Source organism: Trachinotus anak, unplaced genomic scaffold (assembly GCF_046630095.1).
Source record: "Trachinotus anak isolate AG129_WGS33_773 ecotype Australia unplaced genomic scaffold, CSIRO_AGI_Tana_v1 ptg000015l, whole genome shotgun sequence".
Taxonomy (NCBI): domain Eukaryota; kingdom Metazoa; phylum Chordata; class Actinopteri; order Carangiformes; family Carangidae; genus Trachinotus; species Trachinotus anak.
The window spans coordinates 13,120,518-13,135,323 of NW_027273866.1; the positions used below are offsets into that span (position 1 = coordinate 13,120,518).

The 14,806-nt window shown below is 42.1% G+C and overlaps 1 protein-coding gene across 2 annotated transcripts in view; it reads left to right on the forward strand.

Moving 5' to 3' along the window:
* The window catches only part of LOC139632696 (protein jagged-2-like), a 51,743-nt gene that overhangs the window by 11,718 nt on the left and 25,219 nt on the right, over positions 1–14,806 (forward strand). For both annotated transcript variants that reach the window (XM_071497816.1, XM_071497817.1), the window contains exons 3-4: positions 6,158–6,215; positions 14,191–14,445. In XM_071497816.1, coding sequence (XP_071353917.1) covers positions 6,158–6,215; positions 14,191–14,445 — 313 coding nt within the window. The remainder of the gene's footprint in view (positions 1–6,157; positions 6,216–14,190; positions 14,446–14,806) is intronic.

Consider the following 14,806-nt stretch of genomic DNA (forward strand, 5'->3'; position numbering starts at 1 on the left):
TCTCTGCCTCCAGCAGGTTGCCATTCAAAATGACTGGCATCCTGCTGCTTCTTGTTGCTCCAGAGTAGCATGTAACTCAAGAGCCTCCGTGCTCGCCGGCTCACGCATTTCTATTTCAATTCCACAGTTGCTCCGACTTGAAATCAGCCTCAAACGGGTTGTGAAAAACTTGTGGATTTCCTCAGTGACTCACTGTGGACTTTTACGGTCATGGCTGGTCTGAATTTGGCTCTCCCTCTCTCCTCACTCTCTCTCTTTCTCTCTGGTCTTTGCTTCCACTTCACACTGTTTACAGCCTGTTATCAAATCAGTAGCTTCTGCCAAGCATTTGAACTGGTAACACACACATTGGTAACACGCACACTGTGAGCCTTATACATGCACACCGGTTTGCAGGAGCCCAGTCAGACACATTTTTCACTGGTGTTCAATACTTTCTTGTACCTAAATACATCCTTATTGCACCAATAGAGACAGTAAACTGGTGTTTTTTTTTCATTTATTTTGCAATGAAGCTGAGATTTTAATGGTTCTGTTCATGTCGTTGTTATCTTATCATCTTTTCTTTTCCTAAACAGGTTGGGTTGAAAAAATTGATTCTCCCGATTCAAATCGACTTAAAAAAAAATCGACTGAAAAATCTGACATCAGTTCATAAAATCCCAAGATGGATCTGTTCATATTTGCCTTTTACAGTCTCCTGTGGCTGTGTGAAGATGTAACCCCGTTAGTCTTGTGTGACCAGTCCTCTTGCACAACAAGATCTGGCCATGTGAGAGACATAAACATGGCGGATGTGGCTCTGCGATAAGGGAAATTGATTTGGGAAATCAGTGGCAATACCCAGCCCGAGTTTGGTTTGTCCTGTGTGATCTGAACCCTGCAGTTTTCCTTTGTGAACTCCTTCTTGTCACCTTCTTACACAGGAATCGCCAGCACGTCACCTATTTTACTGTATTACTGTGTTATAGGAGATGAGTGATAAGGTAAAGTAGTAAAGGATAAGACAACATCTCCGCTCCTGGTCGGTTGTGATACACAGTCATACATGTGTGGTGGCTGTGTGAGTGTAACAGTGGCAGATTCCCAGTGGCAGCTGGAGGAGGTAATAAAAATCTGAGCACAATGTTGGACTCAGATTTTATCGCTGTGACTTACTCAGAGCATTTGTTTGAAGAGAATTTGAAAAGAACAGAGACTTTGTAGACAGGAAATTGAGATAAAAAATGCAGAAACATCATATTTAGCGTAAATAATCACGTGTCTGTATGTAGTCAGGGGTGAACTGTTGGATTTAAGGAGGCACTTTTCTCCTTCTGCTCCTTTTAAACAACATACACGCCACTGACTTTCTATAAAAGACTAATTCACAGAATTCCTCTGTCGGCGTAACCTGGAGTCGGCATAACCTGGAGCGACAGAAATAGATTATCATGCGTTTGGTGTGGGAAAAGTGAATTGGGTCATTTCACCATTCTGCAGCTGAGTATAAAGACCTGATTAGATTAGCTTTGATTAGATTTGCCGTCTGAACGAGGCCTCCTTAGAGAGGGGAGGTGGTGGTGGGCTTGTTCTGTTAATAACGTGCTAAATTAACCATCCCAGCTCCTCTCTGCCGGGAGCGACATGTTTTATTCATGTCAATAGACTAACAGGTGTGACGTGACAGGTGTTGCTGCTTTTTTTTTTCTTCCTCTGATCACAACTCCAGAAAAGTTGTTAATTGGGTCTCAGGCTTTTTTCTTTTTTTCTTCCCATTAACGATTCCCTGCTGTTGTGAATTTTCAATTAGAGGAACATTCATCCTGATTTTAGTCTTCCTTTGCAGGTAAAAGTAATAAGTTTAAAGTGTTGACGTGGCAGATAGTTTTATGTTTTATATATTTATTGTGCTTTTTATACTGTCAGTCAATGCTGGACCTTCTTCTTACTGTCTTTCGTGGTGGCTGTAGTTGCTCATGTTTCCCGCCCAGTTCTTCAAAAACAATATGTTCAAAACCGAAAAATGACAGATATACATGTTTACTAATGTCACAGGTTTTTAACTGACTTTCTTTATGGGGATCCCCATTAGCTTCGGCTACAGCGGTAATATATGATAATATAATAAACTATTCCTAAAATGACTGGTAGAGTCTGGTTGAGTGACTTTACAACAGTCACAGATTGATGATATTTCTCAGTCAGTCTGCTTTTACTGTATGATATTGGATTTACGGTAATATTACAGGGGGTGTTTGATTTGTATATCAGCGGACTCTCCTGACTTTTATTGTGGTTTAATTCACCACATCAGTCTGTGCAAAGTGTCCAGAGGTTCCGCAAATAATAGGGAGCAGATTATTCTTTACACACTAACATCATGAACACCACACCCACTGTGGCGGGAATCTATGGCACTAACTGCCTAATTGGAAAAGTGAAGTAATCGATCGATTTCTGGAAAGTCTGAAGTCTTGACCTTTGGGAACTGAAGTGAAAGTGACTTGAGATCATCCTGGAGAGAACTCCAAACGTTGTAGTAGCAGCAGTACTAGGGAGTAAATCTTATTAGCATGTGCAGTGTATTCTCAGCAGGGCTGTGTGTTGCTGGCGGCTGTTCCCACCGTGGTGAGGCAGTAATTTATTCATTGAACAGGTGAAGGCGGTGAGGAGTGGGCTGCTTGCTCCTCGCCTAATGAAAACACAAATCCCTCTGACTCCTGTAAATTGGTTAGGAGGTGTCAAGTGTCTCCCACACGTCCCCACCCATCCAACCCACACACACACACACACACACACACACTAAAAGAGCTCAAACACACACACAAAGTCGACCCATAAGGTTGTCTCACTGCAGACAGCGGGGAGGTGACACTGTGATCCTCAAGCTCCTTTCCTTCAAGGACACACATACTGCACACTAACACACACACACACACACACACACACACAGCACACGCTCACATCAGGCTCCTCTGGGGCCCCTCTCCCTGGGAGCCAGTGGCGGTGACATTTAAAATTGATTACAAAAGGGGAAGATTGATTATGATAATGTCCGTCGCTTCTCACTCATTACAGAGTTATGGCCGCTCACTGGGCTCATAAATCACTGTGTTACACGTGTCACTGGTGGAAACGAGCCTCGGTCTGATCCGGAGGTTTGTGCTCAGGCCGTCAGCAGCTTTCTGGTTTATTGGTGTCTGGATGAGTCTAGTTTGAATGTATAAATACAAAATATAAATACATGGAAAACAAGCCACTCCCTCCTAAACCCCGCCTCTTTCTCGCCACTGCTCCAATCACAGCTCAGAAGTGGAAACTCTTCTTCTACCTTGAAGATGTTTTCGGTAAGTTTGTGACCTGCTCAGCTCAACATTGCACGTTTCTGTTTTGTGAGATATTGAAGCAGTGTGTGTCATCACCCCGTCCCTGCAGTGTGTTTTACTTTCATTCAGTCATTTTTAAGAGACAGAGCTTCTTCAGATTCAGAGATATTGTCACTGGTTGACGTAAACATAGCATGTATACTCATTCAGTTGACCATTAACGAGACTTGAGCAGGTCTGATACTGTTCGCTCTTCATTTAGGAGAAGAGTTGTCAGGACTTGCCACTGATTAAGCTGTTTATGTATATTAACAGTGAGTCCTGTTAGAGCGCGAACCTTTTACTCCTCAGTGTTTCACCAACTTCTTGATGTCATCTATTGGGAAATTTTGCTGTTCATAGAAGCACATTTCTAACTTCCTTCCACTGTGATGTTACCACCTGAAAAAATTAATTAGGGGGTGGGACTGATAATATAGCCAGCCAATCATATTGTTAGTTTTTCAATAAGTGTACAAATACAAACTTTCATGTAAAAAAGTACCAAGTACTAAAGTACTTCATAGATATACAGTGTTTATCACAATAAAAGTTTATGTTCCTGCAGTGGAAACAAGACATACAGTCAGTCATCCACTTAATAAACAAGCACCAACTACTCATAATCAGCTGATCTTAATTGGGTGGAATTAGTTTTTAATTTTACACTGCTCCCTCTGCAGTCCTAAAGTGGATCAGTGTGGAAAGAGGCTGTCAGTGCAGACCTCATTCACCCCTGTGACCCTATCTCATCTTATTTTGGTGACGTAAATGCTCAGCTATGATTGGCTCTTGCTTGGTGATGGTGTAACGCGTCCTCACACTCTCACAGGGAGTGGATGGTAAAAACTGGGATTGTGAAAATGCTGCTCAGCTGAAAGCATCTGTGGATGGTTGCATGGCGTTATGTAGGAAAAATAAATAAATTACTGACACTGAGTTCATGGTTAATTCACTATGTGTGCCTGAGATTGGACCAAAACCCAATTTCAAAATAAAAGTAGGCAAAAGCACGATGTTGCCAGCAAACAACAGTGCTGTGGAATCAGTTGATTCAACTCTTGGCTTTTTATCACTGTAATTTGATGTCTTCAGGTTTTGGACCATTGACCAGACCTTGTCTTAGAGGTTTTGATGGAGATTTTCTTGATTTAACAACAAACTGGAAATGAAATCAAGCATTAGTTTTTGTGCAGCTTCTTGTAGCTGTTGTCAGTTACATTTGCTTTGCAGGAGACCAAGTTCTTCTTGATCATGCATCTCACTCAGCGCAGTTATGTGTATGTTTTGAATTGCATTGTTTTCGCCTGAGTAAATGCTGCCTAATTTGAATAAACAGCTCCAGACCTGCTTCTTGTAAATACACATCAAGCAACTACCACCTACTTGTAACAACATGGTCTCATATCTTTCCTGGAAGTTTTGCCTTTCCACACTCTGAACTATCCCCCAGAGAAATTAGCGGACCATAAATTAGCTTTAAAGGACTTTAGCTCTCTACCTTTTTGTTTCATGTTTCTGTCCTCTCTCCGTCTCTAATCTCTCCCAGCACCACTATGTAACCTCCCCTGTAATCTTCCCTGCAGCCCTCAGTCACTCTGAGTCAGACTTGGGTCATGGGAACTCACAGCTGCTCGTCCGGCCCCATGCAGTTGACAGACAGCGAGCTCCATCTTGGTTTGTTTGCTGATGCCCGTGAAAAAAAAGGAAAAAAACAGGCCTGCACCTGAAACAATCCAGAGTTTGAGTTTGTTGCTGTGGGATGGCGGAGTTCGTCTGCTGGGGAAAGTAGGGCATAGTGTGCAGGCATGCTGCGCTCTTACACACAATATCCACATAATACTGCATCGTAATCTGTGTCACTCACGAAGAAGTATATTCATCCCTGATCAACCTTGAATCTTTCCTTGTGAACTTGCAATTTCACTAAATATTCAAGACATATGTTGATCTCTTGTAGTCACTTCCTGAGGATGTGCACAACCAAGCCCCAGAGAAATGCTCAGTATCCGTCATGCACATGCAAACTTGAAGGTAAAAGCAAGTACGTACCTGTTATTAAAGGCTAATTCTACGGTACAGTGCAAGAAACCTTGAACAGTATTCAATCCATCATCCCAAGTCCCTTTGAAAGGCACACAGGGATCCCTGTGGAGGAGGCAGGAAAAATGAATTTCCCCATTGGAAATCAATATATTACCACAGAAAGTGTCCTTGAGCAAATCGTCCAATTCCTCATTGGTTCACGTGGAGCCGAGGAAACTGAAGGGTTAACGTTTGCCCTCTGGAGTCAAGACAGGGTCACAGGAAAGGTGGTGGGGGGAGTAAATCCCTACCTGAGCCAGAAACGATGAAGGAGAACTGGACTTATTTTTTGGTGAAGTAAAGCAGTTTATCATAATAAAGTAGATGTATCTGGTGAAATATGAAAAAAGTGTGTCTGTGGCTTCCAGGTGAATGTTTTGTTCTGTGACAGAGCAGTGGCTGCACTTGTTAACTAGCCTCAGGTAGAAGGAAGCTAATCAGTGACAGCAGTGTGGGAACAGGACTCATTTTCCCACCATGATTCACAGTTTATGCCAAATATGTGTGTGTGTGTGTGTGTGTGTGTGTGTGTATGTGTGTGTCTGTTTATGAGTGATGGCGGCTCATATCTGAGTTTCTGTGTAAACTCCACATCATGTGCACGTCTACGTCTTGAAGTGTGCATATCTGAGTTTCAGCAGGACTGTGTGTGCGTGTGTGTGCGCTGTGTTTCTGTATTAGTATGCACTGTGATAACCCCTGACCTCTTCCTCTCTCTTTTTCAGCGAGCGTACACTGTGATAGTGGAGGCGTGGGACAGGGACAACGGCACACACAGCAATGGTAAGACTCAAACACAGTGCTACAGGAAAATAAAAGGATTGAACCATTTTCTTCTTCTGCCCCACATCACACAGTTTACCCCCTCTGCTTACACTGACGTGCTTTAAAGGCTCCTCCTTAATGTGTATTTGTTCCACATTTCGGCTCGTCCGGCTTCTTATTGTGGCTTTGACCTGTGAACTTCACCAAGTCCAGATTGTTTTGTTCTCAGGAGTCCAGTTCAGACCAAATCTGATTATGTGTTGGTCTTTTGATTATAATCTGGCCTCATTGTTAATGTGTATATTTTCACAGCAACAAGCTGATTAAGCATTGTACGTAATAATGTCACATTGTTAACAGGATTAGCTAATCAGTGCTAAGTTGTTTGGTTTGTATATGTCGCACAAATCTCCAGTAGAGGCTGCACAGTGACTGTACCGGGTAGAAGAGCAGATCTGCAGATCGACCTTCTTGAGGAAAGGTCATGATGTCATTAAAATCAAAGGGGTTCATCCTCCAGGAAACAGAAATATTATAGACTGGACAATGTCTTGAATGTAAAGCAGAAAGGATTTATTCTCAGAGAAACAGGGTTATTAGTGAGTGAGATACTTCAAAAGTGATGGACGAGCAGGAAATTTGAGCCAGACCATTGACGAAAGACAGAAGGTGGTGTTAAAGTCTGAGTGGCGGACGACATCTGTTGATGTTCAGCTTTTCTCAGATGACAAGATTGTTCAGGAATTAGCCTGCTGTCCGTCCATCTTGCTAAACAGCAGCTCATCAGTAGCTGCTGAGTCAGCCTATGAGATAGATGACGTGCATTATGAGGCCAGTAAGTTTGGTTCTAACCTGCCCCCTGCCTGCTCACGGACTTCTTTGGTACGCAGCTGTATCCTGTTTATACACGATGTTGATCTCACTCTGTTTGGCACCACTGGGAGGAAGAAGGATTAATGGAAGGATGTCATTTATGCGGAATTTGCTTCACTAGGTGTTGGCTCTATTTCATGAGAAATGTATTTAGCTGTTTGTCTTCGTACCTGCTGATGGCACCTGCATTGTTTTTCACTGCCAAAGAAGAAAGCTCAGAAACATCGGACAGCTGCTATGATACTGTATGACCTGCACCTGGTCGTCCTGCAGTGTAGAACTGTGTGGCAGTATGTTGATGGGAACAGAACCAAGCTTCATACAGCTGCTGGAGTTGGGGTTTGATGGTTTTTAATTGAATCCTAATTCAGTTTGGAATCTAATCATCAAATCCTTTGGAGTCTTATTCAGGTTTAGTCTTCTGCCTTCAAAGTGTCCGATGCCATGTTAAAGGCTTGTTGTGAGACTTGCATTACTTTACATTAAATGATTCCAGGTACACACACTTTAAATCTGGCACGTAAAGGCGTCAGTATCGTGGAAAGATTGTCCAAAAGTGTGCAGCTTCAACAACTTCAACTTCAACTTTATTGTTCCCAAGGGGAAATTAGTCTCACACCAAGTGAAACACAGGACATTAGCCCCGTTTCATTGCTTTGTCGAGCCTTGCACGTCTCTGTAACGGCCAACTTTTCACCCCGCCTTCAAGTGAAGCTAACCAGAACGACGAGAAACTCTTTAGCCTTCATACATCATATGAGCTAATAGGTTTCACAGATACTGTCACCTCTTCAGCCACAGCAGCTTGAGTCAGCAGACGGAAAGAAAGCCAGAGTCAACACAACCCATCTGAGATAACAGGAGTGATGCACCATCCTTGTGCGAACATGTCCTTTTCGTAATGACATTAGAAAAGATAAACAGCCACTGAAAAAACAAATAATGAGCCACGATCAGCACCTTGGATTTTCCCATGCAGACCTGACTTGTGATTGACAGGTAACTCTCCCCTTTTCTCACCCTCTTCAGGGTCACTCAGGCTGTTTTCAGTTCTCTATATTAAGCCCATGAGCCCATTGCCTCGTTAAGCCATTAATTGCAGGACATGACTCTCTTTTTTGCCCCCCCCCCTTCCTTTTCCTCAGATGTCTCTTCTCCTAATTAGCATCCTAGCAGCTGTCTGGCTACCGCACGCCACTTCATTATCCTGAAACACTGTGACAGGCTGGCATCCAGACCGCCGTGCCTCAGCCTGGGCCGCAGCGCTGGTGGTGGGACGCTTCAGTCTTTGCTTGCTTGACCACCTGTAGCGCTGGCAGCATAATGGTCGCATGGAAGTTTTGCTCATCCTCGTGCAAGGTGGGGGTGGGGCTGTGAAAGTCAGACACGCAGAAGGTGCTGACTAGTCGACCGCCGTGCCCTGTCTTGTAGACTTGGACTGAGTATTTTCCCATTGTGTGATCACAGGTTTGATCCATGGATCTGTCAGTGAGTCTGTCAGCAGCCAAGTGTCCTGTCAGAGTGAAACCTCACCTGCTTGCTTGTTCAGGACCGAACAAGCTACAGATATAATTATAATTACAGTATATAAGCTAAAATCCTCTGTGAGTGTTTATCGGAGGTGGTCAGTGTATATCAGGAGGGTGGATCTGCTGTCACTCGTCTGTTTCCGCCTCAGTTTGGGGTTTCCTTCATTGTCAAGATTTATTTTTAATGCGGGTCAGAGATCAGGCATGAACGGGTTGTATCCAGCAATGGCTTTTACATGCAGGTGAAGCGAGCATTAGTGATGCTGTAGCACAGTTAGAGAGAGAGGACCAGGTTTGCACAGGAATAAGAATCTGAATCAAGTTTTGTTTTGCCCAAGAGCCCAATCTGAGCCCTCAGATTGTCTGCCAACACAAGTCCTCATTACACTGTACTGTATTTTCTACATAACACAGCTGCACACTGCCTCCAGTAAATTAAAGTTTCCTCTGATAATTTATATTGTTTCACACAACACCCACGGAGCAGACGACCGTCACAGCGCTCAAACACTGAGTTTCAGTCATTGATGAGGCTCCAGCTGCTAAAATGGCTGCAACATACAATCATTGATTGATTATTGATTGATCTGCTGGTAATTTTGTCCATTTGGTTGGAAACAAACCAATTCCAATTTGTTAAAGTCCAAATGGAAATATTCAAAAAGCTTGTTTTGTTTAACCAACACTTTAACTTGTATATTAACAACCACATACAATTAGTTTACTATCATAAAAGACTGAGAAAACAACAAATATTCACATTTAACAAACTGGAACCTGAACATTTTTGGCACAGTTGCTTAAAAATGACATGAGTGATTAATCAGTTATCAAAACTCTTGCAGAATAATTAGCTAATAGATAATTGGCCACTAGCTTTCCTCATTTGTATGTTTTTTTTAACTGTAGGTCAAACAACACAATTTGATGTCACCCTGAACTCTGGATCTTTTTAAATGAAATAATCAATCATCGGGCAAATCAGTCAGCTCAATAACTGATAAAATAATAATAATTATGTGCAGGTGCAGCTGAGAAATGTTGCAGAAATAGATGCAAACTAGCCTCGTTCTAAAACCAAAGATTTGTTCAAACTCACTGTCAGTGTGAAGATTATTGTTTGAAACTGCTTGAGTGGTGTTGAGCTCCTCTGTAAGAAAAACCATAAGCACATTTCCCAAAATGTCCATCCATGTAATGACTGACTCAACCAAACAACAAAATAATATTAAAAAATCCAAGGTGGCCCAAGGTGTGGATTCCTCCTCACAGCAGCTGAGCACTCGAAGTGAGTTTCCTGCCCTGCGTTACAGTGAGTGCTGCTGGAGCCTTGTGTGAACAGGTCTGGGCAGCAGGTTGGAGAGGCTTCAGGAAAAAGAAAGGCTTTGTGAAGGTTGTTTATACCTCAGGAAACCCCCGCCTGCTAAAAAACAAAACAGAAGTGGCAAGAGAACAGAGCACAGAGCTGTTGCTGACTCTGTGTGCTGCTGGAGTGGATCTGCACTGGAGGGGAGAGAAGTACTGATACTGGGCCAATAGCAAGGCAGCATCTGTACTGGAGAATATACCTGTTACAAACCAGGAGCTGAAGGACAAGGCTGTTGATGTGTTGTTTAAAAAAATCAGCATCCCATGAAAAGACATGAGCAACAATCAGCATGTCCTGCTAACAAGTCAAGCACTGTGTGTGTATCAAAGCCTGATGTATCTTCTTCCTCCACCAGAACTGTTGAAACACATCAGTTCACTGGGTGACAAGTTCCTTCATCACCATGAACACAAACACACTGTTGCTTATTTTGACTCAGTCCCACACACACCACCACAAATACTCACCAGAGCAACAAATGTGGATTAATCTGCCGTTGAAAATAGCCCCCAACAAAAGCACTATTTCCTTCTAATTGAGTAATGTTTGCTAAAAACTACAGCATCCAGCTGTTTTAGGAAATTACTGAGCCACTTTTATTAGTGAAACATATATTTGTGAGATGTTTTTAAGGATTTACATCTTCAGTAGGAACCAGTAGGTTGCAGATTGGTGGTGAAGTCAGAACGTATTGAGAGACAGACAAACACATTTGTTGGTTGGTTGGTTTTTCTTGGGCCAACCTTACCCTTTATCGTTGATGCATTAACAATTTGTTGTATTTTGTATAAGAAAAAGTATAAAAAGTATTTTGTTATCAGCACTGAAACTCTAGTATTGTATTGGCAAGAAAACTGCACAAAAAACTGCACAGCCCTGTGTCGGATATACATTTCTGTCCTGTTACCACAGACCGACAATATAAATCCATACAGTACTGGAAAAGTAAAGTGGTAGTCTACTCATATAATGATCGAGTTTGATGATGTCAGTCATCAAACTCGAGTTTTGGCAGGACAACATTTGAAGGTTGATAAATTACAGTTTCCTGTGCCATGTAATTTTTCAGTGTCTTGATGCAACACCTGGAGGAAGAACAAAGGAGCAGCTTTTCATAGAATCACTGACACTGATGCTGAGGCACTGTTTCTCATTCCAGGTGTTCTTCTACGATCATCCATATATTCATTATATATACCAAAGATAAACCTCAGGAGTCACAAACTGATTGAGTAGATAAGAAATATCCTCCAAATTAATCTGTGAACATTGTGGTCATTGTTGTTTTCATCTGAGCAACCGCTCAGCTCGTCAGCCATTGGCCAAACAGTGATTTTAAAAATTAAAACCAACAAAAACCTATTGAAATACATTTCCCATAATGGAAATCTATTACAGGTCTTGAAAATGATGAAAATCATTCAATATCATAAGTTTTTATGCTTCCTGGTTCCTTTATATAAAATTTTGCCTGCTTTAGTTCGGCAGAGTTTTTGTACACTTACTTTGTTTAGACAACATTTAATATTTTAGATTAAATTAATGATATTTTTGTAAAAATGATTTCTAGAAAAACATATATCTACATTTTAAAAATAGGTTTCATAAGAATCTGTTGGTGTTGGAACTTAAACTTAGGTATTCAGATATATCCAAAAATCCTGACTATGGTTACACTCACACATTTTGATTTGAGCAAGATGACATAAAACATTTTTTATTCTGTAAATGTTTCTAGAAAACATCAGATGAAGGGAAAAAAATCAACAGATATGTTTTAACTGCTGGTGGAAACACAGGCTTGACTTCAGTTCAAAGATCACCACTGTTAAAAGTGACAAGCTGTAAAGAGGTCAAAGGTCAAAGTGCCACAGTCGCCTAACAAAAACACTCCAGATACATTAACCCGAAACCTGAAAAACTGTCGCTCTTTGTTTTGGAAGTGGAGGCTTCTCTCTGAAAGCGCAGACAATCGTGTTGCTCTTGACATGATCAGCTGCTCAGATCCGAAGGCCCTCGTTGTTTATATAAGCCGCTTTTATACGGCCCTCTCCCTCCTGCTCTCCCTAGTAACAACGGCCTCTCTTAGCGCGTCTCCTCCAGTACAGAGAGAGCTCATGATTGGTCTATATTTTTATATCTAATTGCTGGAGATGAACAGCAGTGAGTGAGTGCCTGGGTGTTTCAGGTGGTGGGTGTGGGACTGAAATCTGTGGCAGTGTGTTAACTCGCAGCGAGACTCAGAAAACCAGGACAGCATGAAAATGGATTCTTCTTCTCTTTTTCGCTCTTTTTCCACAGTGTCAAACTTCTGCAGTTATGACAATGCTTTTGAAATACGCAGAGGAATGTGTTGAATTTCACACACCTGCAGCGGATATAAAGAACCGGGCTCCAGCCCAGCAGTTTAGAAACAGTTCATCTGTATGTTAAGCTCCAGTGAGAGAATTAACTTTTAAAATAAGACATTAGACTTTCTCCTCCTTGCAAAAGAAAAGTTGAATTCATTAGCAATAAAATACAGTTGAGTACACAGCATAAAAAGCTCATGAAAGCTGACATGGTTTCACAGGACATCAGTGATATGTGAGGTAAATCTCATTTTAGTCATGAAAGGAAACGACAACAATAGCATCTATGGTCAAACCTTGTCGTCCTAATGTAGCTGGTCTTGTGTTATTTTTGGTGGCATGAAGAGTGAGGATGAGTCCTTCCTTCCAGCTGTGTCTCGTTCAGGTCATCCTCGGCCGCAAAGCGTGCTGGGTCACGGTGTTTCTATTCCTTGAGAACAAGCTAAAGGGCCTTTCCTATGTCGCCCTTCCTCGTCTGTTCCCCGTCTCTTATTATTTCCGGCCTGGCTCCGATGGAGTCGGGGCTGGATATCCTGAGAGGGGGAGCGGGGGGCCAGAAAAGCATTTCACCAAGCAGGAAAACTGAAAAAGCGTTTTGGTTATCAAGCCCTCGCAGACCTCGCTCCTACACCCTCTGTTTGTGCTTGCTTAATTTTCCTGTTCTTTCTCCCTTTTTCCTCTACTTTTTTTTCTTCTTCCACATTCTTGGTGGAGCAGAGGGTCATTGGACCGGAGGTTACACCTTCTCTCTGATCTGTCTGAACACCAGGCATTCTCCGAAGCCTCGTGGATTCTCTAATCACACTGAACACTGGGTTGTTGGGTCAAATGCCATGACCGGGATCAGCTCACTGGAATGTCATTGAGAATTTTTGTTGTTTTGACTTTTCTAACGAACTGAGCCAAATACTTGACCTGTTTCAATGATGTGTTTTTTTTATTTCGTTGTGCTGAAAAAGTAGTCAACGAGTCATTTGATGGTTTGTTAAAACTCAAAGAGTGTTGTTGGTATATGTACAGAACCTCTGCATTCACAAACCTTAGCATGTCTGCTAACTAGCTTACTACCTGCAGTAGCAACACCAGTATAATGTTCTCTCCAAGGCTGCGGACACGTCATTAGCTTACCTTATCATTATCCTTTCTTGTTGGGTAACAGGGTATGTTAGTAAAAGCCCTATTCAGACTGAAGCAGCCACTTTACGGTATTCATTCTCTGGTTTAGACACAGGTTAGTGTTAGCATGAATGTTAGCGGTAATGTTAGCGGCTCTGTCCTGCTCATTGGATTTGGGGAACTCTACACTCCAGCAACCCCAACCAAGCGTATTATCCCGAGTAGTATTACATTTGCAAGTTAGCTGTTTCAAAACAAGTTCACTGAAAATATTTGCAGACAGTGTTTTCAACCAACTCACAGAGCTAACGCTGGCTTATTTAGCTAGCTACAGCTGATAAAATCAGTTCAGCCGGCAATATTGATGGAAATGAAAATGAGAAGCTGCTTTTGTCTTCTTCTGTTTAAAATGAAGGACCTGTTTTTTCACATTTATCAAGAATTTCCTTCTGTTTTCCATGTTGACAGGTGACGCAAAACTAACTCAGTGGCTTTTGGTTTTGCACGATGGTTGAATTTGAAGATGTTTACCTGGGCTCTGGAATTTGATTAATCAAAAAAAAAAAAAAAAAAAAATCCACTTTTTAATCAGTGAACATTATCTTCATTGCAGCTGTTTGCTTTTAGACTAACAATGTACAGAATATCTGACAATATTATCCACAACTTTTCTGCAGTAATCACTCAGTGAAGAACATAACATGTTATTTTCATTGTCCAACGTGTTTGTACTGATTTGTTCATCTCTTGTCCAGATGACGGGCTGCTGATCGAGCGCAGCATCTACAAAGGGATGATCAACCCTGGAGAGGAGAAGCAGACGGTGGAGTACAAAACCTCCACCGTGAGCCTCGAGTACACCATCCGCGTGCGCTGCGACGAACACTACTACGGCAGCAAGTGCAACAAAGTTTGCCGTCCCCGCGACGACTACTTTGGCCACTATGTGTGCGATCAGCTGGGGAACCGAGGCTGCATGGAGGGCTGGACGGGGCCCGACTGCAAAACAGGTGAGGGAGGATCAGTCGTACTGTAAGCGGTAAAAATTCACATTTCTATTTCTACATAAATTGTTTTACCTTTACTACTGATGTCTCATTTCGCTCTTTTTTAAGAGTAAAAAAAAAAAACACTCCACTCTTAAAATTGCTGTGATCACACGGACGCAGATTTGTTAGTCTGCTCTTGCTTATCATCCTTTCCGGAAAAAAATTGGAAGTTCATTGAAGTTCATGTCAAAGTGTCAATTAGCAAGAATTCGAAGAATGTTTGGAAACGCTGCTGGAGACACCTTCAGCCCTCTGACAATGACTTTGACAGCAAACAAGGAAACTCAGGAAATGAGATTTTAATGGTTGAAAACAGAGCGCT